Here is a 24,567-nt window from a genome sequence, read left to right as displayed (position 1 = left end):
AGCAAATAAAATCATGCGTGGCAACCGGAATAGCTGAGTCAATAGCATTTAACCATGTCAGTAGTCTAACTTGGCTTGTCCACGTCAGAGAAGCTTGCTGACTCGGCTTAAGACCCTCCACATCATCATCTTTCTTCTTCGTTCTTATTTCCAGAGATCAAGAGATAAATAGAGAGCTCCATCTTTCCCAATTCTTCAAGCCATTGTGAATCTGAATGGGTGATCGGTAGAAGAAAAGTTTTGATTTTGTGGGCGAGACTCGAGAGGAATCAAGCACAGTATAGCAGCCAACGATGTCCATCAATTGGGAGATACAACAAATAGGACAGAAGCCTCTGGACTATTGTGAGCAAACCCTAACCCTAACCCTAACCCTAACAATGCACCCCCATTATGTCTCTTACCTTCTTAGTTTTCTCACATTGTATTGCACTTTCAATTGGAACTTAGGGTTCATAGTTTGATGGAAGGGATGTCACATTGTGCGGTAGTACAAGATAGGGTTTTGATGGAATGTCATGTACCTGAAAGTATTATCGTTGTTGGACCACCACTTATATATATAATATGTTCACCTTCCCATAGTTTTGCCGTGGTTTTTTTAGCTTGGTCCCATTTTGAGCATGTGCTGATAAAGGGGTTTTTTCCAGTTGTTGTGGTCCCAGGTGGAATAAATCTTTTTTATCTAATTTATTGTGTCCATTTTTTGTGTTCAAATTGTTATCTAATTTATTACATAAACCATTTGTTGTTTCCATTCATTGTTAGTTTAACTTGTGCTTAAAATTTTGTATGGCTGATTAGTTGATGTTTATAGTAATGATTGAGTTAGAAGTAAGAAGATTTAATTGTACTACATATTTATAGAGGAGTTTGTTATATGTGACTAATTTATGACATTTAGTGTTTCATGACTTCATATTCATTTGAGGAGTTTGTCTATGTGCCAATTTTATTCATATGGGTAGAGTTTGTTGTGGTTTACATATTTTTCTACTTGAATCAACAGTTTTCTTTATTGTAACTGTTAAATGGAATTTCTCCATCACTTCACCCAATGTTTATAAGTTGTTGGTATTTTTAAATCAGGTTTGTTTATTGTCCTAGGATTTGTATAGTTGTGGAATATTTAATTACAACAATCTTTGTTTTCTTGAGATTGTTAACAATGTGATTGTGTAAGAGAAAGAAGTGTTCTATTTGATTGTTACATAAATTTTAAACACTTGACATGACAGAGCAGTAACTATAAACTTTGGTTTATGTTTCAGTACCTGCTGCTGAGTTATTTACAATTAAGATGCAGTATATGCAGGTGGTATAGAGAAGTTAATTAGCCATGTGGTTACTGTTGTGGAGACCAGATTTTCAAAATTGAGTTGCTGTCAATGGCTAGAAGTCTCAAGTTTGATGTATAGGATTGTACAATATGGTGGCTAGATGTAAACAATGGAAATGAGGAGTTGAGAGAAATTCAAAATGACTTAGATGCACTATCAATGGCTATGTCAGCAGGCCCTAGTAAAGAAGTGCATGTATGCTTTAAGGTTGATAATGGTGCTGAACAAGAAGCTGTTAGGACTAGTTATTCCAAAGTTGGGGACAATGTAACAAGGCAGCCTAGTGAAGAGCCTGTAGTCAATGAAAGAGGAAGAGGAAGAGGAAGAGGAAGAAGAAGAGGATGTAGAAGAAACAGAGTTTGATTTGGAAGGCACATTGATTAATGGTGGTCATAAAAGGAAAAGGAATGAAGAAGATAGTGAATTAGAAGATTCTGATTATAATCTTAGTGATGAATCAGAAGAAGAACCGATAGAGGACATTGAAATAGCTAAACATCAGGATGGTGTTGATACAGAACCTCCAAAAAATGCAGATGGTTCTCATATTGAGTCAGATTATGCAGAGTCTGACGAGCTAAATTCCTGTTCATCAACAGATGAAGATGAATTGGTATCAAACAAGGCTAGATACTCAGAATTTAATGAAGATTGTGATATGAAGAATCCTCAATTCAAGATAGGTATGAAGTTTAGAAGCTTCAAACAATTTAAAGAGGTAGACAAGAACTATGGAATAAAGAATAGGTATGTAATGACTTTCAAGCCAAATTCATAGAAAAGATGTAAAGCTATATGTAAGAGGAGATGCCCATTTTACCTATGGGCCTCACCAATGGTAAAAGATGGGAGCACAATCCAAATAAAATCAGGGAAACTGGAGCATGCATGTGCAAAGGACCACCATAATAAGCATGTAAACGCAGACTGGATAGCAAGAAATTATTTGGAACAATTTAGAGCTGACCCTGCATGGAGGATATGTGGTATAGTGCAAGCTGTGAAGACTAATGAAGAGGTTGAGATTAATAGATTAAAGGCATATAGAGCCAAAGCTATAGCACTTAGGTGTTTAATACATCAGTAGTTGAAATATTTTAATTTAGTTCTCATATGCAATGCATCTTTATTAATTTCTCATTTATGTGAACTAGGTTGATAGATGGTGATGAGGAAACTCAAATGAAGAGCTTGTATGAATATAGATTGGAACTTATGAGGACACATCCTAGGTCAACAATTAAATTCAGATGTGATCAAGGTATCTTTCAATGCATGTATGTATGCTTAGCTCCTTTGAGGGAGGGTTTTCTGGCAGGGTGCAGGCAACTTGTGTAAGTAGATGGATGCTTCTTGAAGGGGCTTTATGGAGGACAACTACTCACAGCAGTAGGGATAGATGCCAATGATTGCATCTATCATATTGCTTGGGCCACAGTTGGTAAGGAGAATAACGACAACTGGAAATGGTTTTTAGAGCTCTTAGCAGAAGATTTGAGGATTATAAATAGCAATCATTGGGTTTTTATAAGTGATAGACAAAAGGTAACCATTTTAATTTTTGTCTTGTTATACATTTTTTTCAAATGCAGTAGTTCAATACATGTGCTGTTTTATAGTGTTCTGTTTTATATTTGAAAAAGACAGTAGTTCTGTTTCAATACAGTGTATTTATAGTGTTCTGTTTGTTTGTTTTGTGTATCTCAAATTAAATATTTATGGAGATCAGGAAATTAGAGTGTTCTATTTTATATCAAATAGCAGTGTGTTCTTGTCATGTGCTTGCAATTAGAGTGTTCTGTTCTAAATTAAATGGAAATGTATTTTATATTACAGTGTTGTAGTTTATAATAAATGCAAATGTGCTTGTAATTCTAGTCAGGTGTTCTGTTTTATTTGAAAAAGACAGTAGGCCATTCAAATGACATTCAATTAGTTATTTATTTGCATGTTCTGGTTGTTTTGTGTATCTCAAATTAAATATTTATGGAGATTAGGCAATTAGAGTGTTCTATTTTATATCAAATGGCAGTGTGTTCTTGTCATGTGCTTGCAATTAGAGAGTTCTATTCTAAATTAAATGGCAATGTATTTTATATTACAGTGTTGTAGTTTATATTAAATGCCAATATACTTGTAATTCTAGTCAGGTGTTCTGTTTTTATTTGAAAAAGACAGTAGGGCATTCAAATGACATTCAATTAGTTATTTATTTGCATGTTCTGGTTGTTTTGTGTATCTCAAATTAAATGGCAATGGAGTCAGGCAATTAGAGTGTTCTATTAGAGTGTTCTTACTCACCATGCCTTACATATACTTGAACTATCCACTAACTTAGTTTATTGTCTTGTGTTATGTTTTCCTTATGGCATTTTGCCCTCTGCCTGTGGTGGTGGTTATGTGTATGAATTAAAAAAAAATTAGGGTTTAATACATGCAATAGAGGAGTTGTTTCCCCACAGTGAACACAGATATTGTGTCAGACATATCAACACTAATTTCAAGAAAAACTATAGAGGAAAAACCTTGAAAGACCAGTTATGGAATTGTGCCAAAGTAGCCCACCTACCTGCATATGACAAAGCCATGGAACAATTGAATGATATGTCAGTAGGAGCTTGTGAGTATATGAAGAAAATAGACCCCCATCACTGAAGTAGGGCTCATTTCCAAACAAAATACAAGTGTGACATGTTACTCAACAACTTCTGTGAATGTTTCAACAATCAGATTCTTGATGCTAGGGTCAAAGGCATTGTTACAATGAATGAGATTATTAGGACCATATTAATGGTTAGGATAAAAAAAAAGGGATGATATGAAAAAAAAATGCACAACCATTCACTGTCCTAGAGTCCCTATAAAGCTGGATAAAATGCAAGCAGAGGAGCTGGTTGTATAATACTATTTGGTCTGGGGGAACCAGTATCAAGTTTTAGGGCCTGATGGCCAGTTTATTGTTGACAAGGATGGGGGTAGTTGCACATGTAGGAAGTGGCAACTAACAGGCATTCCATGCTCCCATGGCATTTCAGTCATCTATTATAATAAAGACAACCCTGAAAATTATATAGATGATTGCTACAAAGTTAGAACATTCCTAGAGACATATAGACACACATTGAACCCCACACAAGACAGGAAATGTTGGCCAAAGAGTGACCAAGGTCCAATGATACCTCCTGAACCAGTGAATAAGAAGAGAGGAAGGAAAACTTTACTCAGAAGGAGGGAAGTAGGTGAGGAGATCAGGGGGTTCACAAATGGAAGGGTGACCAAGAAAGGAGTGTCAATGAAGTGCAGTGTGTGTGGTGCTAAAGGACACAACAAAAGATTTCATAAAAGCAACCAGATAAATCTCATTTATATATTTGTAACTCATGTTCTTGATTTGGTTGTGCTTGCAATTAAATGCCACCTATGCTTCCTAGGTTAATGATGGAAATACAACTGAGTAACAACATCAGGTACAAGATGAAGCAACAGAATGTGATCCAATGGATGCAATTGACTCCCCATGTTTTTCAGGAACACTTTGAAATGGTTAGTGAGTTTCAATTATATTAACATATAAAGGGATTCTGTCACACTTATATTTATTTTTTTTGTGTTATGTGGCACAATAGGTTGACACTTTAACTGGAGGCATTCAACAAGAAAGGAATATATTACAAGCACAGAATGCTGGGGAACCACTATCACATGTTAGTTTTAAATGGCAAACCAGGTTTTTTTTTAGTAGTATTTTAAATGGTTGTTTACTTATTTTATCATAGGTTGTACTAAATGATGGGCCAGTGAAAAGAAAATTGAACATAAGAGGAGGCAAATGCAATGTTGCACAATCTACAAAACCTGCTCAGGTCTGCTACTCATCTAAACCTACCCAGTCTGCTACTCAGCTGAAGCAACCTTCAATAGACCAACCTGCAAAGGAGGCATCAAGCAAACATTCTGCTCTAGTTACTGCCAAAAGACATAAGGAGATTGAGGAAAAAATTAAATAATCAGATGCTCGGGAAAGGAGAAAGAATTGGATTCCCCCAGGGACTTCAAGTAGAGTAAGGATCTGAAAAGTTTCTGATGGATTAGAATTATAGTCATGCAATACTTTGTAGTTCATTCTGCTGTAGTTCTGCTGTTTTGGAATGAGTTTTGGAGAAATTGTTTTGTGGTTTATTCTGCTATTTTGGAAACAATTTGCAGAAATATTTTGTGTATGCTTTATTGTAAATACAGTCATCATACATCTTACAAATCCAAAGATTTAAACATTTACAATTATATGGGTAAATAAAGTGCAGTTCTTTAGGTATGGTTGATCTCAATATTATTTCCAGTTATTTTGTATGATGTTACAACCCAAATACAATAAGTACAGTTTTGTTTTATATCAATGTCAATTGTTCTGTGATATCTATGTGACTGATCAAAATAGCAGCCATTTTTTTGCAGATTCGATATGTGTAAGTTTTTTTTTCCTAGCTATCTCCAATTAACCATGATCAATACAAGCCATTTTCTTGCAGATAATGTTTACACAATCCTAATCAAATTAGTGAGATAAACTATTTCAATTATCAACAACCTAAAATTGGCTTGATGATCTGCAACGCTAACAAATATTCAACACTCAACATTCACTCAACATTTAAAAGGTTTAAATATTACAAACAACTAACAATCGAAGTTGGAAAAAAAATGAAAAAGATTTGGTTGTTCAATTGGGGCAGATCTCTTGCGTTGGTTGTTAAAGCTTCAACAAGATTAGGGCAACTGAAATTACGCCTTATGTTTCTTAAATATCGGCAACATTAGGTTTATTTAGGGCCTATTACCCTATCCGCACAAGACATCGTCACCTTGCTCCTTCTGAATTGAGGAAGAAGACGAAGAAGAAAGATGATGATGTGAAGGGTCTTAAGCCGAGTCAGCATGCTTCTCTGACGTGGACAAGCCAAGTTAGGCTGCTGACATGGTTAAATGCTGATGACTCAGCTATTCCAGCTGCCATGCATGATTTTATTTGCTGGAATTCCTCTGGTGACTGACCAGTGAAAGGCATTATTAGCTGGGTGACCACTTTGATACGTTTTGAAGTTGGGTGACCGAAGTGATAATTAGTCATAGTTGGGTGACTAACTAAAAAATTAACCCGGTTTATTCATCTCCTTCTTTAAATCTAGGAATTGTAACTTCACAACCAACAGAATCCCCAGTGTTCTTATCTCTTTGGGAAACATGTAATTTGAGCCTTACCCCATAGTTCATCCATTCGCATTAGAGAAAACTGTGACTACAAAGCCAACAGGTTCATTCGCGTTTTCTTTAATTGTGGGAACTATATAACCAAGTCCCTTGTAGTATAATAGTAAACAAAGGTTTGTTCATCTGAATAATAAGAGTTGTGGCTACAAAAACCAGTAAGTCCATACGTGTCTCTTGTTATGATGAAAACCTGCCTATCTTCAAAAAAAACCCCAATATATGAAAGGTAAGTATATTTATTAAAAACTAACAAGTTTATTTTTGCAAAAATGACAGGTAAAAGTTTCTATAACCAACAATCTTCTCTTGAACCCCAACTAAATCTTCCGATATTTCCTCTAACCGCAACTTTAAGATTCAGAACCCAAGCAAATCTAAACCTTTCACAACATGTCATTATTGATAATCTTTGGGCCAACAGACATGACCCAAAAAATCTCATCCCACTATTTCATTCCCTAGCCAAATTCTTCCACCAAACAAATGAAAAAGCCCAAAATCCACAACATTTACCATTATCAGAAAAACCCAGATTCAAGATCAACTCCAAGAAATTACAAAATAAGCAGAAGACATGAAGCAAATTATGATACAAGAAAGAAAGCAAAGAATGGAGAAATTTGAACTATTTCATGAACCAATTGAAGAAGTAAAACAGATTATATTCAAGAAAGTGATGGCAACACAATATGATCAATTCATCTCTGAGCAAGAAGTGTTAAGACAACTAGCAAAGGAAGAAATCTTTTCTGCAGGATTTGCAATAGCAAGAAATATGTTCAGAGAGTTAGCATACAAAGATGCAGGAGAAGGATTCAATGTCTTAAAATGTTCACTAGACATGTCCCAATGGAGAGATTAAGAAATTAACGGCATCCAGATGAAAGCCATTAATCTTTTCAAATATGGATACCTATCCCGAATTATGCTAGCAAGTCCGGAGAAGGCAAATTTCTTGAACGATTATTGGCAGCTGATTCATCTACTCCACAAATTCTTCAAAGCTCTTGGACCTCATATAGATGGGTACGTGAATTTAGAATTAAATGATATCCCTCCTTGTTATGATGAAGGCTATCCTGATGAAGCAAGGTATCATATCAAGATAACTCTTCTACGCCATCATAAGCCTAAACAAGAAAGGATAAATCCTATCAGACTAGAAGACATGATCATTCCATGAGATATCAAAAGACAAATGAAGTTATGGTGAGCATGTGCAATCTCCACTGATTGGAAAAGAACTTGCCCCGCCATTACTGATAACCAGAGATGCCAAATGGTGCTGGAAACAAAAGTCCTAAAGGTATATGTTGACCAATACATGTTCCCCATATACTGCTCATTCCCAAATCTAATTTCACAAATGCCAGCTACCGAACTCCACATGAAGAAGATCTATGCATGGACAAGAGGATATCGTTTGGAGATTATTCCAGGTTAAGCATTCCTGTTAATATCTTAATGCTACCAAGTATAGAAGGATCTTCAGAAGGCTTAGATGAAATTACCGAACAAAATCTAGCCAATATGATGGAAGGCTAAGAAGATCCTAACTGTCACAAATTTCAACATTTACTTTGGAGGACTGAAGCAGTATTTGTTTTTTTTAGTATGTAAAGGAGTCGAAGTTTTTTTTTTAGTGTGTAAAATAGGTTTGTGACTATAGCAGTACTGTGGACAGTACTTTTACTATTGTAAAACATTGGGCTTGCTCATGGTTTTGTTAGTGGTTTGTCAAGTCACTGTTGTAAATAGTGTTTAACCATGGTAGACCATGGGTCAAGTTACTTAACCATAGGTTAAGTTACTTAGAGTCTTTGGAGCCTACATAAGGCCCCTTGGTTTGTAAGATGGAGGCACGACACACACCCCCACTCCCCATCACATGAAATAAAGAAGTCCTTTTTAGTCTAAAAGCTCTCTCCCTTGTTCTTACACATAAATCTCTCTCTACTCTCTCTTCAACCTAAGCTTCCGACCTCATAACCTTTACTTCACATAGGGCCTTAAAGCTTCCATCCCTCATCCCAAAAGAACCCTAAGTAAGTTGAAAGGTATCCCCAGATCTAGGTGCAGATTCGCAGGATCACATCAAATCTTTGCAACAAATTATATACAACAAAGATTCAACAATTGTAGCACATATTTATCACAATATGACATATTAACAAAAAATTATAGAATAATTACTTATTTATACAATCTTAATATTTATTATTAATATTATATAGTGCTAAGTTCAAAAAAATAATGACTATTAATGATTATAAACCAATTTTAAAAAGTTTGATGGCATGTATGCAAATAATAAGATATGCTTGGGGTATATATGTAAAAAAATTGGGGAAAAAATTACCCAACCATTAGGCAATGGCCAAATGTTCCTCTAAAGAGAAGCTTGGATGGGAAGATTTTTTTTAGGGGATAAGATTAATAATTTTTTATTTTATTTTATTTTTATTTTATTTTTTTTCCTATATAAGTACATAAAAAAGTAAAAAAAAATCACTTAATGTCAAGATGTCAGCAAATCAACAGAGTCAATAATTGTGGCGATTTCAATAAATTCAACAATTGTGGCCCATATTTATCCCAATATGATATATTAACAAAAATTATAGAATAATTACTTATTTATACAATCTTAATATTTATTATTAATATTATATAGTACTAACTTCAAAAAATAATGACTATTAATTACTATAAACCAATTTTAAAAAGGTTGATGGCATGTATGCAAATAATAAGATATGCTTGGGGTATATATGTAAAAAAAATTAGGAAAAAAAGCTACCCAACCAATAGGAAATGGGCAAATGTTCCTCTAAAGAAAAGCTTGCATGGAAAATTTTTTAGGGGATAAGATTAATAATTTTTTATTTTGTTTCATATATAAGTACATAAAAAGTCAAAAAAAAATCACTAAATGCAAGATGTAAGCAAATTCACATGATGTGTACTCGCAGGATCACATCAAATCTTTGCAATAAATTATATACATGAGAGGTGATTTAAGCAGATTCAACAATTGTAACCCTATATTTATCCTAATATGATATATTAACAAAAATTATAGAATAATTACTTATTTATACAATCTTAATATTTATTATTAATATTATATAGTACTAACTTCAAAAATAATGACTATTAATTACTATAAATCAATTTTAAAAAGTTTGATAGCATTTATGCAAATAATAACATTTGCTTAGGGTATATATGTAAAAAAATTAGGGGAAAAATTACTCAACCAACCGGAAATGAGCAAATGGTCCTTAAAGAAAAATTTGGATGGGAAGATTTTAAGGGGATAAAATTAATATATAGTATATATATATTCATTTAAATAATTAAATCTTGTGCAAAAGAATTGGGTAAGAGGAGCGGGGCGAACCCATTAGAGATCCAAGAGACGTACATAAACCTCGGTGGAACAAGTGGGGATGGGACCACTCTCACGTGGGCGCAGAAACCACCCGTACACAACTACTATTCATAACTCCCAGAAATATGCCTTCAGTCAAGAATCGAACTTTCACCACTCAATGAGAGCTCTATCGGTAACCCGTGTACCAATAGACCCGAAGGTCGTTGGCATCTTGTGCAAAAAAAATTGATGGGATAACCAAAAGGTCTAAAACACCCCCAGAATTATATTAATGAGCATGGGCAATCACCAAATCAAAGAAATAGCATTACAGCTAAGCGAGACATACATATGAAAACCTAAACACTTTACTGTAACATAGCAGAGCAAGTTTTCATCTTCTTTTATTTTATTTTCCCCCATTGACCTCAATCTACAATCACAACCCTAAATAATGTATAATATGTTTGCCAAACACTAATTCGTTCTATTTTTCAAACACTAAAATAATTAAAAAGGGAATCAACCAACATAATAGAGAATTAAGGGGTTGAAGAAGAAAAATAATAAAAACAATAGCAATAACATCAACACAAACTCTACAAGTCAGATGATACAAGAAACCCTGATGACACCTGAAGTTGAAGATACAGCACATCATCCCATTTTTGTTATCTCAGACAACAAACCCTTCAAGCAATCTTCTGATCTTGTTGTATGAATGTTAACAATCAATCACATTTCGGGACCGAAACAAGAGAAACATTGCAAGAAAGCTGCCGAACTTCTTGTAATCAAACCAAAATTGAGCTGCCAAACCCGGGAACTAAAGACATTTAGAACTTCCTCATGGATTTTGACAGCTTAATCTGGTTCTTTGTGATGATCAAAAGTGACTCCACTGCACTGAATTCTGCCAGGTACTCAGAGCAGCAGAGCAGCACGGGCAAGAACAACCATGACGTGGGTTTTCAAAGCATGAAATTTTTGCCTTCCTGGTTGTTCCTTAAGCATAGTACATATACAAGCTGTTTGCAGCAGCACAGGCGATTGAGTTCTCAGTAGGATGCCATGCCAAATGTAGCAACTTTGTTGTGAAATCGAAGTTGTTCGCAGCATCAAGGCCTGCATTTTCAGCTCCTGAGAGAGACACACACACAAGGGTGTGAGATGCAAGCCATAAGAATGAACAGTCCGAAAAACTAACCACATACCTCTTCTCACAACACGGGTTAAACCACCCAAAGATCTTGCCGGCCTTGCTGGGTTTTGTACTTGCCTCCTACACAATGACACAAAGCAATTTTCAATAATTTCCCAATGGTGTTAAGCTTAGCATTCGTATTAACAAGTCACCCAACTTTTTACTTTCCGTAACTGACCAATGGCTCACAACAATGTCAAATGCACTAGAACAATGAACCGAGGATAGTAATTTTCATGAATAAAAGTTCATAATCAGGTAATGTTCTACATTTACTGGAACAAAGGGTGTGAATAAATTATGGTCACTGCTATAGACATACCTCGTTGGATTTTTACTAGCCTCTAAAGTTGTTGCCTCAGTGATTCCAGGAACACAGCCAAATACACGAAAAAGATTGCTGCAATTGCACAACCAAACATAAAATTAATAAGATAAACTTTGTGTAAAAGTAAATTCAGGATTGAACAAGTTCGTAAGACATAATTGGCTATGCCAAAAGTTATACCTGTAAGAACCAGTTGCTACCCGGGATCCATCCCCACTCAAACAACATTCAAATTTATCAAAGATTGAATCATTTTCGTATAAATCACACAGCTGCAAAGAAGAAACTGACATAAACAAATTCTAGCCCTGACAAAACAAAGTGTACCAAGCTAATTTTGAATGAATTATTGTAAAGCAAAGATGAACTTACCTTAGGCCTTAGATATTCATGGACTTGAAACGTCGCAACTGGACCAGAGTTCATGCTTACATCCCATAACTGATACACGGAGGATAGAACAAGCAAGCTTTAAAGAGCAAGTAAAACATGGCATACAGCTCAAAAGATATAAAATTTTTCTTCACAAAAACAAGTTGAACTTCTAAGCTCAAATACAAGACAAGTACGACATCCTACATGTCGCAAGAGTATACAAGTTTCACTATTGCCAATTATACATTACATTGCTGAGCTAGAAATAAAGACTACCAAGCAAGGATAACAGGAACAATAAGAACATGCCATCCTATGGCATGAACTATCATGGTAGATACCTGGAGGAAATATTTTTCTGAAGTTTGGGGAGGTACCCAACTAGGCCCTTATTTGGCATTGCCTGACTCAATCTGTTCATGTTTTAATCTCAAATGGTCACAATGGTGGGTTAGGTACAGCTTTACTTTAAATAGGCCCAAAGTGCCCAGTCAACCAAAACTGTTTTTTAATTATGAAAATTGGCCAAATTGTGCAATGAGACCCTGACATTTGGTGATTGGATTAGACTAAAAATTTATCAGGTTCGACCGTACAATAAACTTGCATTTCTTTTTTATACTAATACATACAAAAAATAGGCGGTGTACAAACTGAAACAACACAAGGCAATGCTTTACTCTTATTTGATTATAAAAAATAATAATTAAGAATAAATGAACCTCAACCATCTGAATTTCAGAATTTTCATTTATACCCATCTGATTATATAATGCTTGGCCATAATAATGGGTTGAATAGATCTTGTTGGCAAATTATGTAATAATCATCAAACTTTTTAGCAATGTAATTAGAAGCGCTAGACGCCCTTGAGGCGATGAGAATGTAAATCGCCTGATGCGCTAAACACCACCCTAGGCACTCGCCTGAGTGACATGAACCGCTATTTAAAAGGAAAAAAAAACAACAACAACAACAACAATGAAAGCATAAGATTGAACTTAAATTAATATAATAATCATCAATTAAAAATATTTGAAGATCCAAAATAAAAACATAAACATAATATGTTGCTTCAATATTCTTCTAAAACTCCTTCCCAACTAAAATTCCTTATCTTTCACATAAAATATCTCAATTTTTCCTTTAGCTTTCTTATGAAGTTTCTTGTATTTTTCATCTCTTTTTTTTTTATTTCTTTCTTTGTTTTATTCTCTCCTAAAAAGTCTCCATATTCCCAAAAGTTGTATTAATTTGTTTTGAAAAAATAAAAAACCAATCTTCTTAATTGTTACACTTTCCAGGTATATTGTTTATATTTCCTAAAAAGCACTTATTATAGTTCCCTAAAAAGCATTTTAAAAATGTAAAAAACTAGAAACTAACAAAGGCAATGCTTTTCTTGCTTTTTTGCCTTGCGCCTGAGCTGAAGCACTCGCTTAGGTAGCTCTTCTTTGATGGCGCCTCGTCTCACCCCGATTGGGCACTTAAGCGAGCGAATAACCCTGTCTTTTAGTGGACTAATGATCAGATTGTTCTACTAAAATCCTTAAGTTTTCAAACTTTTGAGCGCATAGTTTTTCACATGCCACTTTCCTAGTCACCCACCATCTACATATATGTTGTCTGACATCAATGATGTAAAACATAGCCTAAAAGAAGATGTGCAACTACTATTGTTGTCAACTCCCACTAGGATACTGCCTTCAGTTCTCTTTGACTATTTCTGATCCTGTCCATCCACTCCAACTAATTCTATGTACTCGATCATGCAAGTTATGAAAAAGAAAAAATAAGAGATGTATTTTATTCATAATGTCACATTCTCACCACTGGTATCGTCTGAAGTCTAAACTCATGAGACCATCATCTTCACATTTCAAGTTACACAGAAACCAGTACCACTTGGGGCAACAAAAAGATGTACACATTAAAAAGAGAGCAAAGCCCTTAAAAGAATGTATTTTTCTAATCTAGCAAGCAGCGATATTTTGAAGTAGTTCAGAAATCAAATTTCTCAAACAATATTATAGTGATATTCGGATATTCCATTAAAGATTCAATTAATTTCTCACAATATGAGTCATGCAAAAAATATCTCTTTGTCACTAACCAAAATAAATAAAAGCTAAAAGATCAAGATAAAAATAATGTAACCTTAAGAGTCATGTAATCACGGCTGAGGATGTGCCTGCCATCCTTCGCAAACTTGATATCAGAAATTGAGGCTATAATCTCTGTGAAGAAGGATTTTGAGCCAGGTGTTTCAGGTTCATGAAACCTGTAAGCGGAGATGTGTCAGTTATGAGCATTTCCATCATCAAGATTTTCCTATTTGGTATCCTGCTTGAGCCTAGGAAAATAAAATTCCATAAGATTTAGAAAAATAACGCACAATTGTGAATGGTTGTCACATAGAGCTGACTGACGCAGATCAATAAGTCGAATGGATCCCCTTGAGCTACTATATGCTAATGTGTTGCAATGCACAGGGTGGAACTCAGCAGATGTTATGACCTCTGCAGGCACAAAATCACAAATGTACGTATGAATCAGAAAACATAATTCATAGAGTTGACTGTAAAATTTCCAGCTGAAGTCCAACAGACAGCTCAACTCCAAGCAAATATCAGAAGGGAAGCTTACATGAGCATAAACAATGAAAGTATTTAAAAAAAATGGATCCCAATTACAAAGTACTCAGAACAGTTCACCAACTGTCCCTCTAACGAAGTGCCCCTGTATAAAAAAACATATGTCTTGTGTACAAGATGTGATGACACTATGCATCTCAACAAAATAGAAAATACTAGAACCTAGATGGAAAACAGCAGATAAAAACACGCTAAATAAATCCTGTAAGTAATATTTGGTAAACCACCATTTTTATTTAAAGAAACTTAAATGAGACAAAAAGCAATCTTCAAAAACATTAATTGCCTACAAAGATAAGGCAAAATGACAACAAGAACCTAATGTACAAGCCAAAATTTATCTCACAAATTGCTGTCCATCATGAAAAGGTTTAAGGCTATCCTAACAGACAAGTTCCATTTTAGAAGCCCTGATTTTACTCGATCTGATAGCATATAAAAGGATTATATACCAGATGTCCATACTAAGAAGAAAAAAGCCATTAACAAGAATAAAGAATGGCTCCAAAGGTAATGATCCAACAGTGTGAAATACAGGTACTTTCCAGCAGCCCATATTCAGGATTTGCAACTTCTAATAACTTTTCTTAAGGGAAACAATCAAACAAGAAATATGCCACGCTAGGTTCCCCTAAAGAATTGCTAGAAAGTTGTCCTTTCCAACAAAAGATTATGCATTTATTATATTTTCAAAGACAAGAAGGTCCACAGTTTACCAGCTCATGTTGATTGTCATCCACTACACTAGACTCATGCAAACTGCATACTTCATACATATTTACACAAGACATAATTGTGTTCCTTCAACGGCGAGTAGTTGCATATGCACCACACTTGCACGTAAACCCACACGAACGTAAATTTGGGCCTTTTTCTTGAACTAGAGATTTGTTTCTGTTTGACTTTCTTCTTTAATGACATAGCACATTGGTCATTACAAGAGTATCCACACAAAACCTTGTGATAAAACCACAGGCAATCAACAAACAAATCATTGTTTCACAGGTATAGAACTATTGCAAAATTATTCCAATCACACTATCTCTATCTACCGATGCGAAATTATATTAAGCCTGAAAAAAAAAATGAATCAGATTCTACATTGTTAATTCAACTTGTTTGAATATTTCAAACCAAACAATATGTACGGCATGGATTGAATTTAAAATTTAAAAACAAAGCAACAACTAAGTTAGATAAACTCACTATACTGAAAGCCTGGAACCATCACCAAATGCCAAGGTATATATTAAGTTCAAATAAAGTCATCTCATTTTCAGATTGCTACTTCACTTTAACCGTTCTACATTAATTTCTAATTGAACAAATTTAGACTAATGCTTAATTGAAATTCCACTCCCACATTTCAGTATCATGCATATGGCCCCCACAATTTCTAATAAACCATAATGAAATGAAAAAAGAAATATATTTAAACCTGTTTTCTTTTAAATCCCAGTTCATTTTCTAACTATTTCAATTCACTTTCATCTCAGAGATAAAATAGAGGAGCTTAGTTCGAGTAAAGAAACTAGTCAAATCACGCATAGGCCCCCTGGGCTTACAGGTTACAGCCTTTGCTGAATGGTTTTATTTAAATTATTTTAATTATGGCGTGCAAGGAAACAGAAAAGATAAATCAACAAAACTTTCCTGCTTGCAATGAAAGACTTCATCAAGTATCAAGTATCAAGTATCAAGTATCAACTATAAGCTATGAACTAAATCTCAAGTTTCCCAACCAACTCTCAGAGAAATAGCAAAACCACAACAAATAACAAAATGTCTTTATTTTATGATGCACCAAAATTAATCAAGCACTCATAGTAAAAAGATAAGGACATAGAACCTTGAATTTAACTTTCAACCTTCAATTCTATTATTTAGCAACAAAATTCTATTATGACTAGCAACAAAAAGATAAGCACTCATAGAAATATTTGGGCATTAGGAAGTTTGACTGGTATAAAGATAAGGACATAGAACCTTGAATTTAACTTTCAACCTTCAGGTTCATCAGAGAGATTATTTACCAGTTAGATCCTCCATATTTGCAGGCTTGACATCAACAATGTTAAAACTTTGGTTGCTAATATCCAAATTCCAAAGATTTATACGTAAATCATCAGCTGAGATGAAAGTCTCACCATCACTGCAATGGAAATGCCGAAATGTTATTTGCAAATCATGATCGGAAAGAGAAATTAGCAAAGGTCAACCTGCCCAAAACATCAACACAATAAAGGCACCTAAATAAAAGCTCCCAAGAGTCCCTCAAATAAATATAGTAGTTTAATATAGCCATCAAATATGTATATAAGTCCCTAATTCAACATAGAGCATAATAGAAACAATCAACTAAATTGCAGGATAATTGGAAGAATAGAAAATAAATTATCATGTACCATATAAACAAAAGCATGACAACTTGCATCCTACAAAAGTATTAAACAAGCACTTCTCCAGAAAGAACACTTGTGGAACAGGAAAGAAATTCGAAAGTTTGGTTGGAGATAATGTTTCATCTGTTGAGGAATCACACCAAATGATGACTTAACAGATCCATATCAATAACAGGTTGATGCAAGTCACCCTAAACCTTTTCCATGTAAAATCAGGTCAAACATGGAGCAGAATTGGTCACATACAATCAGAAGAAATTTCTAGATTTTTACACCACTTGCCAAATGAACTGCCACATTCCTGTGTAAGTCACTTGACTCAAGGGAAAACAACCACACACACAATATGCCATCCGCATAAAAGCCTGTTTAGCACATTAATAAACGCAAGTTGTTAACTAAGTTAATATAAGTGGAACCAGAAGCAAACGTCATATATTTTCAAAGCCTTAGAAAGAGAAGGTATTTAAGTTAGCTAATAAGGTTAACTAGGGAGGCCAGCGACTGTCAGGTCTGTTGTTTTTTTTTCATTTCAAGAGAGTTTATCCATCCAACAGTCCACATCTCTTCCTAGACGAAACAGATTTATCAATGCAAGAAATTCAATGTCAAATGCCTATAGATTGGCCTATGTCAATATCCCAAAACTTGACATGCAAATTTTCATGTAGAATTCATGTTTTAATACTCTCAATACCTCTCCACTCTTTCTCCTTATTTTTGCTTAAATCTATCACCTGAAAATATTTTTTAATCTTCCTTCTTTACAAATAACCTCTTTTCTATTCCTTCTTATCATTTAGCAGATTTTCATTACCTTGCCCAAGATTATGATTCTCCATTGGTTACTGATAAAAGACATCTTAAGGGCTTCTTTTCTCACTTTTATTTTATTTTATTTTTTTAATTTTTTTATACTGTCCTTAAGAGTAATATGTTTTTACCTGTCATTTTACTTTACTGATTGAATTATCTTATTTTGCTACATCAAAAGTGAAGAATTGCATTACTAGATAAAAGTAGAGGTGAAGACATAAACCTGTTAGTTGAAATAGAATTGATGTGATAATCATGAGCATGAGCAAATATCCTCCGACATCTTGCAACAATGCTAGTCTCCTGGCTTGTAACCTATACATTTTCATAGACACAAGGAAAAACTATTAGGGCATTTAACAATAATCTTAATAAGCACATTGAACTGATTTGGATAAAGGAATTGCATAGAGGATGTTACAAGACAATCAAAAAGAAAACAATCCTTACTCTATACATTGCAGTGGGTTCCTGAGTAGAATGTCAGTATACAGTATATTCTATTCAAATATTGATTGGAAGTAATGATTGTTGCTTGAACAGTAATACTCAATATTTACTCCCTCCATTCCAAAATACATGTCATTTATGGATGTTGCACAAGAATTAAAAATAGCATTAAACTTTCTAAAATTTAACATAAAAATCAACCAAATTACTAAACTATTCCTCTCTTGGAACCATATCTTTTTCTTGGGACTATAACTATTACTTTCTTCATATATATAACTTATTAAATTGAATAAGGGTAAAGTTGGAAAAAATAAATAAATCTTTATCTTGGAACTCTAAAGCAACAACTATTTTGGAATTTCCTTTAAATGGCACCTAATTCAAAACAAAGGGAGTAGGTTCTAGTTTGAGTACAACTACCTTGGGCAATCGCAGCGATGGGAACCCTCCAGGAGGAAATGTGAAATCATTGCTAAAAGAAGAATAAGCCCCTCCTGAGCATCCACCATTTGGAAGATAAGCCGCTGGATTTGATGCACTTGAGCTAGCAAAGCTACCATCACCTGCGTCTTGTGCGGAACTCAAATTCATTTCAGAAATTCTTTTCACCTTCTTTTCTTGTACCTGTACAATTATAAATTGTGACAAGCACTAGAGAACTCTTGAGATCCAACATCACAAAATATTGCAGCTACAAATGGAGGCATGACAGAGAGTCAACAAGAACACAAATTCTATGCTTTATCATATAAGCATTCCAAGTCATGTGACGAATGTAGTTATAAGTAATATAAGATATGAAATAAAATCTGTAAAGAACAATCATAAAGTAAGACAACCACAAGAACTTATCCAATATATTTTATCATAGACAATTATCCACAATAACTACAAAATAAAAATTTCAAAAATAAATAAACTCTTATGCAATGCTTGTGAAAGAAAAACAGAGGTAAATGATGCATAAATTGAAGCCAAAAAAATTGCAAAAGAAGCAAGTGAAAAAAAAATTGTAAATGATTCATCTTTGAAGTGGAGATACACCTTCAATAGCACATTTTATTATATGGTTCAAGCCGAAACATAAAATGGTTTATGAAATCCAAACCGCATCATCCTGAAGTCAAACAACAACTATAGTAGAACTTAAGAAATTTGATAGTAAATGGGCTTACCCTCCAATATTTGATTGTTTTATCATTAGTAGAAAGGAGAAAAAGGCCACCATTTGTGGTTTGGCACCAACGGATCTTGTTAATCTTCTCCTCTATCTCCAAACTTTTCAGATAGTCAAACTGAAAAGAAAACGGCAAAGCTGGTAATGTATATGACAGAACAAGCAGATGCCAATTTACCAATCAAATGTAATAGTTTTCCAAAATCACCTCTGGTTCATGGCTTTGAAATTCTGTTTTGTAACGGAACTCAGGATGCCTGCTGATTGGATTATCTAACATCTCCAACTCTCTTCGTCGTGCATGCTACTCATCAAAAAAAAAAAAAATGCTGACAACTACAGAAACGGAACAAACATGGTCATGGCAAACTATGGAAAACACATACATCTCTCACGTCTGTCCTTTCGAACAAAACAACACGCCCTCCTCTATCACCAGTGGCCAGATGGTCCCCAGATTTATCAAACTCTATTGCTGAGATAATGTCAACTACGACAAATAAAACATCACAAGGTCGTCAGAAAATGCTGAAATAATGAACAGAAACAAGTGCCACCAACCAACTCAACATGAACTGAAATAGAAGATATTCATATTAACGCTTTAAGCACTTTGTCGACCACTATCAAACTCTATTGCTGAGATAATGTCAACTACGACAAATAAAACGTCACAAGGTCATCAGAAAGTACTGAAATAATAAACAGAAACAAGTGCCACAAACTAACTCAGCATGAACTGAAATAGAAGACATTCATATTCTAGCTTTAAGCACTTTGTCGACTACTATCAAACTCTATTGCTGAGATAATGTCAACTACGACAAATAAAACGTCACAAGGTCATCAGAAAGTGATGAAATAATGAACAGAAACAAGTGCCACAAACCAACTCAACATGAACTGAAATAGAAGATATTCATATTCCAGCTTTAAGCATTTTGTCGACAACTATCATACTCTATTGCTGAGATAATGTCAACTACGACAAATAAAACGTCACAAGATTATCAGAAAGTGCTGAAATAATGAACAGAAACAAGTGCCACAAACCAACTCAACATGAACTGAAATAGAAAATATTCATATTCCAGCTTTAAGCACTTTGTCGACAACTATCAAACTCTATTGCTGAGATAATGTCAACTACGACAAATAAAACATCACAAGGTCGTTAGAAAGTGCTGAAATAATGAACAGAAACAAGTGCCACCAACCAACTCAGCATGAACTGAAATAGAAGATATTCATATTCCAATTTTAAGCACTTTGTCGACCACTATCATACTCTGCTTGCTGAGATAATGTCAACTACGACAAATAAAACGTCACAAGGTCGTCAAAAAGTGCTAAAATAATGAACAGAAACAAGTGCCACAAACCAACTCAACATGAACTGAAATAGAAGATATTCATATTCCATCTTTAAGCACTTTGTCAACAACTATCAAACTCTATTGCTGAGATAATGTCAACTACGACAAATGAAACATCACAAGGTCATCAGAAAGTGCTGAAATAATTAACAGAAACAAGTCCCACAAACCAACTCAACATGAATTGAAATAGAAGATATTCATATTCCAGCTTTAAGCACTTTGTCGACCACTATCAAACTCTATTGCTGAGATAATGTCAACTACAACAAATAAAACATCACAAGGTCGTTAGAAAGTGCTGAAATAATGAACAGAAACAAGTGCCACCAACCAACTCAGCATGAACTGAAATAGAAGATATTCATATTCCAATTTTAAGCACTTTGTCGACCACTATCATACTCTGTTGCTGAGATAATGTCAACTACGACAAATAAAACGTCACAAGGTCGTCAAAAAGTGCTAAAATAATGAACAGAAACAAGTGCCACCAACCAACTCAGCATAAACTGAAATAGAAGATATATCTTCCAGCTTTAAGCACTTTGTCGACCACTATCAAACTCTATTGTTGAGATAATGTCAACTACGACAAATAAAACATCACAAGGTCATCAGAAAGTGTTGAAATAATAAACAGAAACAAGTCCCACAAACCAACTCAACATGAATTGAAATAGAAGATATTCATATTCCAGCTTTAAGCACTTTGTCGACCACTATCAAACTCTATTGCTCGAGATAATGTCAACTACGACAAATAAAAACATCACAAGGTCGTTAGAAAGTCTTTGAAATAATGAACGTAAAACAAGTGCCACCAACCAACTCAAAGCATGAACTCGAAATAGAAGATATTCATATTCCAATTTTAAGCACTTTGTCGACCACTATCATACTCTGTTGCTGAGATAATGTCAACTACGACAAATAAAATGTCACAAGGTCGTGCTAAAATAATGAATAGAAACAAGTGCCACCAACCAACTCAGCATAAACTGAAATAGAAGATATATCTTCCAGCTTTAAGCACTTTGTCGACCACTATCAAACTCTATTGCTGAGATAATGTCAACTACGACAAATAAAACATCACAAGGTCATAAGAAAGTGCTAAAATAATGAACAGAAACAAGTGCTACAAACCAACTCAACATGAACTGAAATAGAAGATATTCATATTCCAGCTTTAAGCACTTTGTCGACTAGCAAGAGAGATAAAGAAAAACCTTAAAATTGCCAGACAAAATGCAATAGTTTGTGAAAACCCAAAAAAGGTAATCCATCCATTCTAATTAATCTTGAAAGCCTGTGGAGCACGCCATAACCAAATGGTGAATTTGGCAATCCATGAGACAATTGAATACTTAGAAAGCCCTCAATGGCACTTTCTATTCTTATATTTGAATTGCAAACCCTTGGGATCACTATGCAGAACCCTATAAATACCAAATGTTGCCAATCCCAAAAAGCCTTTGTAATAGCAAGCAAAAGGAAAATGCAAATCATGAACTTAATAATGGAAGTCCCATTGTGCTAATTTTCTTGAGTCTACATTATCTAGCCAGATGTATTGAGGATTATTGAACAGGTCATCCCAATAACAAGTAAGCTGCTCCTTATTTTCAGACTTTGACAAAAGCTATTCTCCTTTCAAGGTAGGAATGTGTCACTATTTTGAAAATCAGGGCATATGGTGCATGTCATGCCAGCAAGAGATCTAAATGGACAGCAAGAAGTTCACTGACAGTCAAGTGGTATTAGTTGTCAACCACATCCAACTCTCCAGAATTTGCTCTCAAATCAGTATCCGAGGCCCACTCTGCTCAAGCTATAGGACTTATTGGTGAAACTATGCAACAAACAAGTTAACCAGAAATGTAGTTAAAAGTCGACAATATTTGGAATAAACCTCTAAACTTCCCTATATGTAAATAGATTATGCATTAATCACGCTTTCTTCTTTAAGGAATCCTGCCACACTCCAACTCCAACCAAGTTCCGTTCTTTTCTTGAGATGAAAAACAAGCTTAAACATGATGAATCTAAGAAAGTAGTAAATTTTTACAGAAATCCACCAAACAGAAGAACAATGCAACAATCCCAACTATAACAACGAAATCCACCACACAATCAGAAACCAAACGTTCATAACGCACGATCTAAGTATAAAACCAAGTATAAAAGAGCTAAATCTCTGGGATCTCGATGAGTTTAAGAATCCATACCTTCTTGCACTTCCTCTCCGGCCGTCCGCTCGCCGAACACTTGAGAAAACTTCCACTCAAGCGGTGGCGGCGGCGGGGATAGAGCCGTCGACGACATGGCATCCTCCGCTTCCTTCCCGTTCATCCTCCAGCTATGGATCGCCGCCAATCTAACTCTGCATCAACGATTCCGTACCTCGATCTCAGCGAGATTAACAGCGAGCATAATCAGAATGATTCAAAGCCCGTCTGCCATGGATTGAGGCATCAGAGAACTAGGGTTTGGTGGCAATCGATCGGAGAAATCGAGGAAAAAATGCTGCCTTTTTCGATCTCAGCCACCGCCCTAGCGAGCGAGAGCGAGCGAAGGGGAGGGATGTCTCTGTGTCTTCATTCCGGGTTACTTTTTTGGGTGTATATTTAACGACAGTAAACTGTGGAGGGATGTTGTTATGAAAAGACGAAAGTACCCTCCAGCATCATGTTAAAATGATGGATTTTATCAGTATATTCTTGTAATTTTAGGTGATATTAATCTAAATATAATTCAATTATTGGAATTCTTGGCTTGGAGCATAGTATTTTTTTTTTGGCTAAAAAAAAAATAAATTTTTTAATGTGGTGGACTTTGCATATGTTTTGTGTAGATGGTTTTGCTTTGTATATAAAGATGTTTTCATTTATCTGTGATGTCATCAATTGTTTTTATATTGCATTATGAACAATTGTAATTTGTAAAACCTTGAATATTAATTTTATCCCAAAAACAGCTTATCTTGGAACTTTTTTATTCTTCCATGTAATACAACACTTCTTCAAAAGAAAAATACACATTTGATAGATCTAATTTATTATTCAGCTCCAAAACCATTCTTTACTAATGGAATACAAAGAGATCAACACAACTAAGACAATTATTTTATTTTTTTTAAGTTATCCACTCAAAAGTAATGATTCAACATTGAACTTCAACAGAGTATTATATGGGATAATTTATGTTTTTTTTTTTTTTTGTAAAACTAGAGTGATATTAACTTTGAGTCTAATGAGAATTCATCAATAAGGAATTGAAGAGTAGAATCTATTGGCATAAACCCATTGGCCCAAAACCAATGGAACAAACCAATGGATTATAATCCATTAGCCCAAATCCAACTCCTCTTAATCCATGGATCACCCAAACAATGGCTGGCTTAAACCATTAACCTAAACCATGAACTTAATCCATGGATTAGTACCCATGTGTTTAAGGAAAATGGTGGTTTTAGTTGGCCTATATATATGTGAGCTTATTCTCATTCTTACACACAACCAACAAGTGAGAGTGAGAGGAAATTAGAGAGAAAAGGAAAGTGTGGAAAAAAAAATATTTTGAGAGTTAGTCCAATCTCTTAGTATAAGAGAGAGAAATCTGCTTTTTCTCCTCGTTATTAGTAAGAGTTTGTAACTCCCTGAATTTTTTTCTACTTAGTAAATTCTTCTATCCTCGCTCGTGGTTTTTACCCCTAATTATTTAGGGGTTTTCCACGTAACATCTTTGTGTTCTTTATTTTTCAGCATTTCTTTTCATTTATTTTGCTGCAGTAAT

General features: G+C 34.6%; 1 protein-coding gene across 2 annotated transcripts; it reads right to left on the bottom strand.

The window, feature by feature from the left end:
* Positions 1-10,534: 10,534 nt before the first annotated feature.
* On the bottom strand, positions 10,535-23,370 carry LOC120261084 (serine/threonine protein phosphatase 2A 55 kDa regulatory subunit B beta isoform-like). 2 transcript variants are annotated; one of them, XM_039268762.1, is made up of 14 exons: positions 23,001-23,370; positions 19,780-19,883; positions 19,602-19,697; positions 19,392-19,511; positions 18,634-18,840; positions 17,987-18,078; positions 16,579-16,697; positions 14,287-14,410; positions 14,049-14,172; positions 11,889-11,957; positions 11,697-11,788; positions 11,511-11,588; positions 11,199-11,266; positions 10,535-11,124 (listed from the first exon to the last, which is right to left on the bottom strand). In XM_039268762.1, the coding sequence occupies exons 1-14, from the start codon at positions 23,122-23,124 to the stop codon at positions 10,991-10,993; spliced, it is 1,551 nt and encodes a 516-aa protein (XP_039124696.1). In that variant the 5' UTR covers positions 23,125-23,370; the 3' UTR covers positions 10,535-10,990. The 2 variants fall into 2 exon arrangements, with proteins under 2 accessions (XP_039124696.1, XP_039124697.1); XM_039268763.1 differs by having other exon boundaries at positions 18,637-18,840.
* Between the last annotated feature and the right edge of the window lie 1,197 nt (positions 23,371-24,567).

The sequence above is a fragment of the Dioscorea cayenensis genome, chromosome 5 (assembly GCF_009730915.1).
Source record: "Dioscorea cayenensis subsp. rotundata cultivar TDr96_F1 chromosome 5, TDr96_F1_v2_PseudoChromosome.rev07_lg8_w22 25.fasta, whole genome shotgun sequence".
Taxonomy (NCBI): Eukaryota; Viridiplantae; Streptophyta; class Magnoliopsida; order Dioscoreales; family Dioscoreaceae; genus Dioscorea; species Dioscorea cayenensis.
This window is presented reverse-complemented; position numbering and strand designations above follow the sequence as displayed.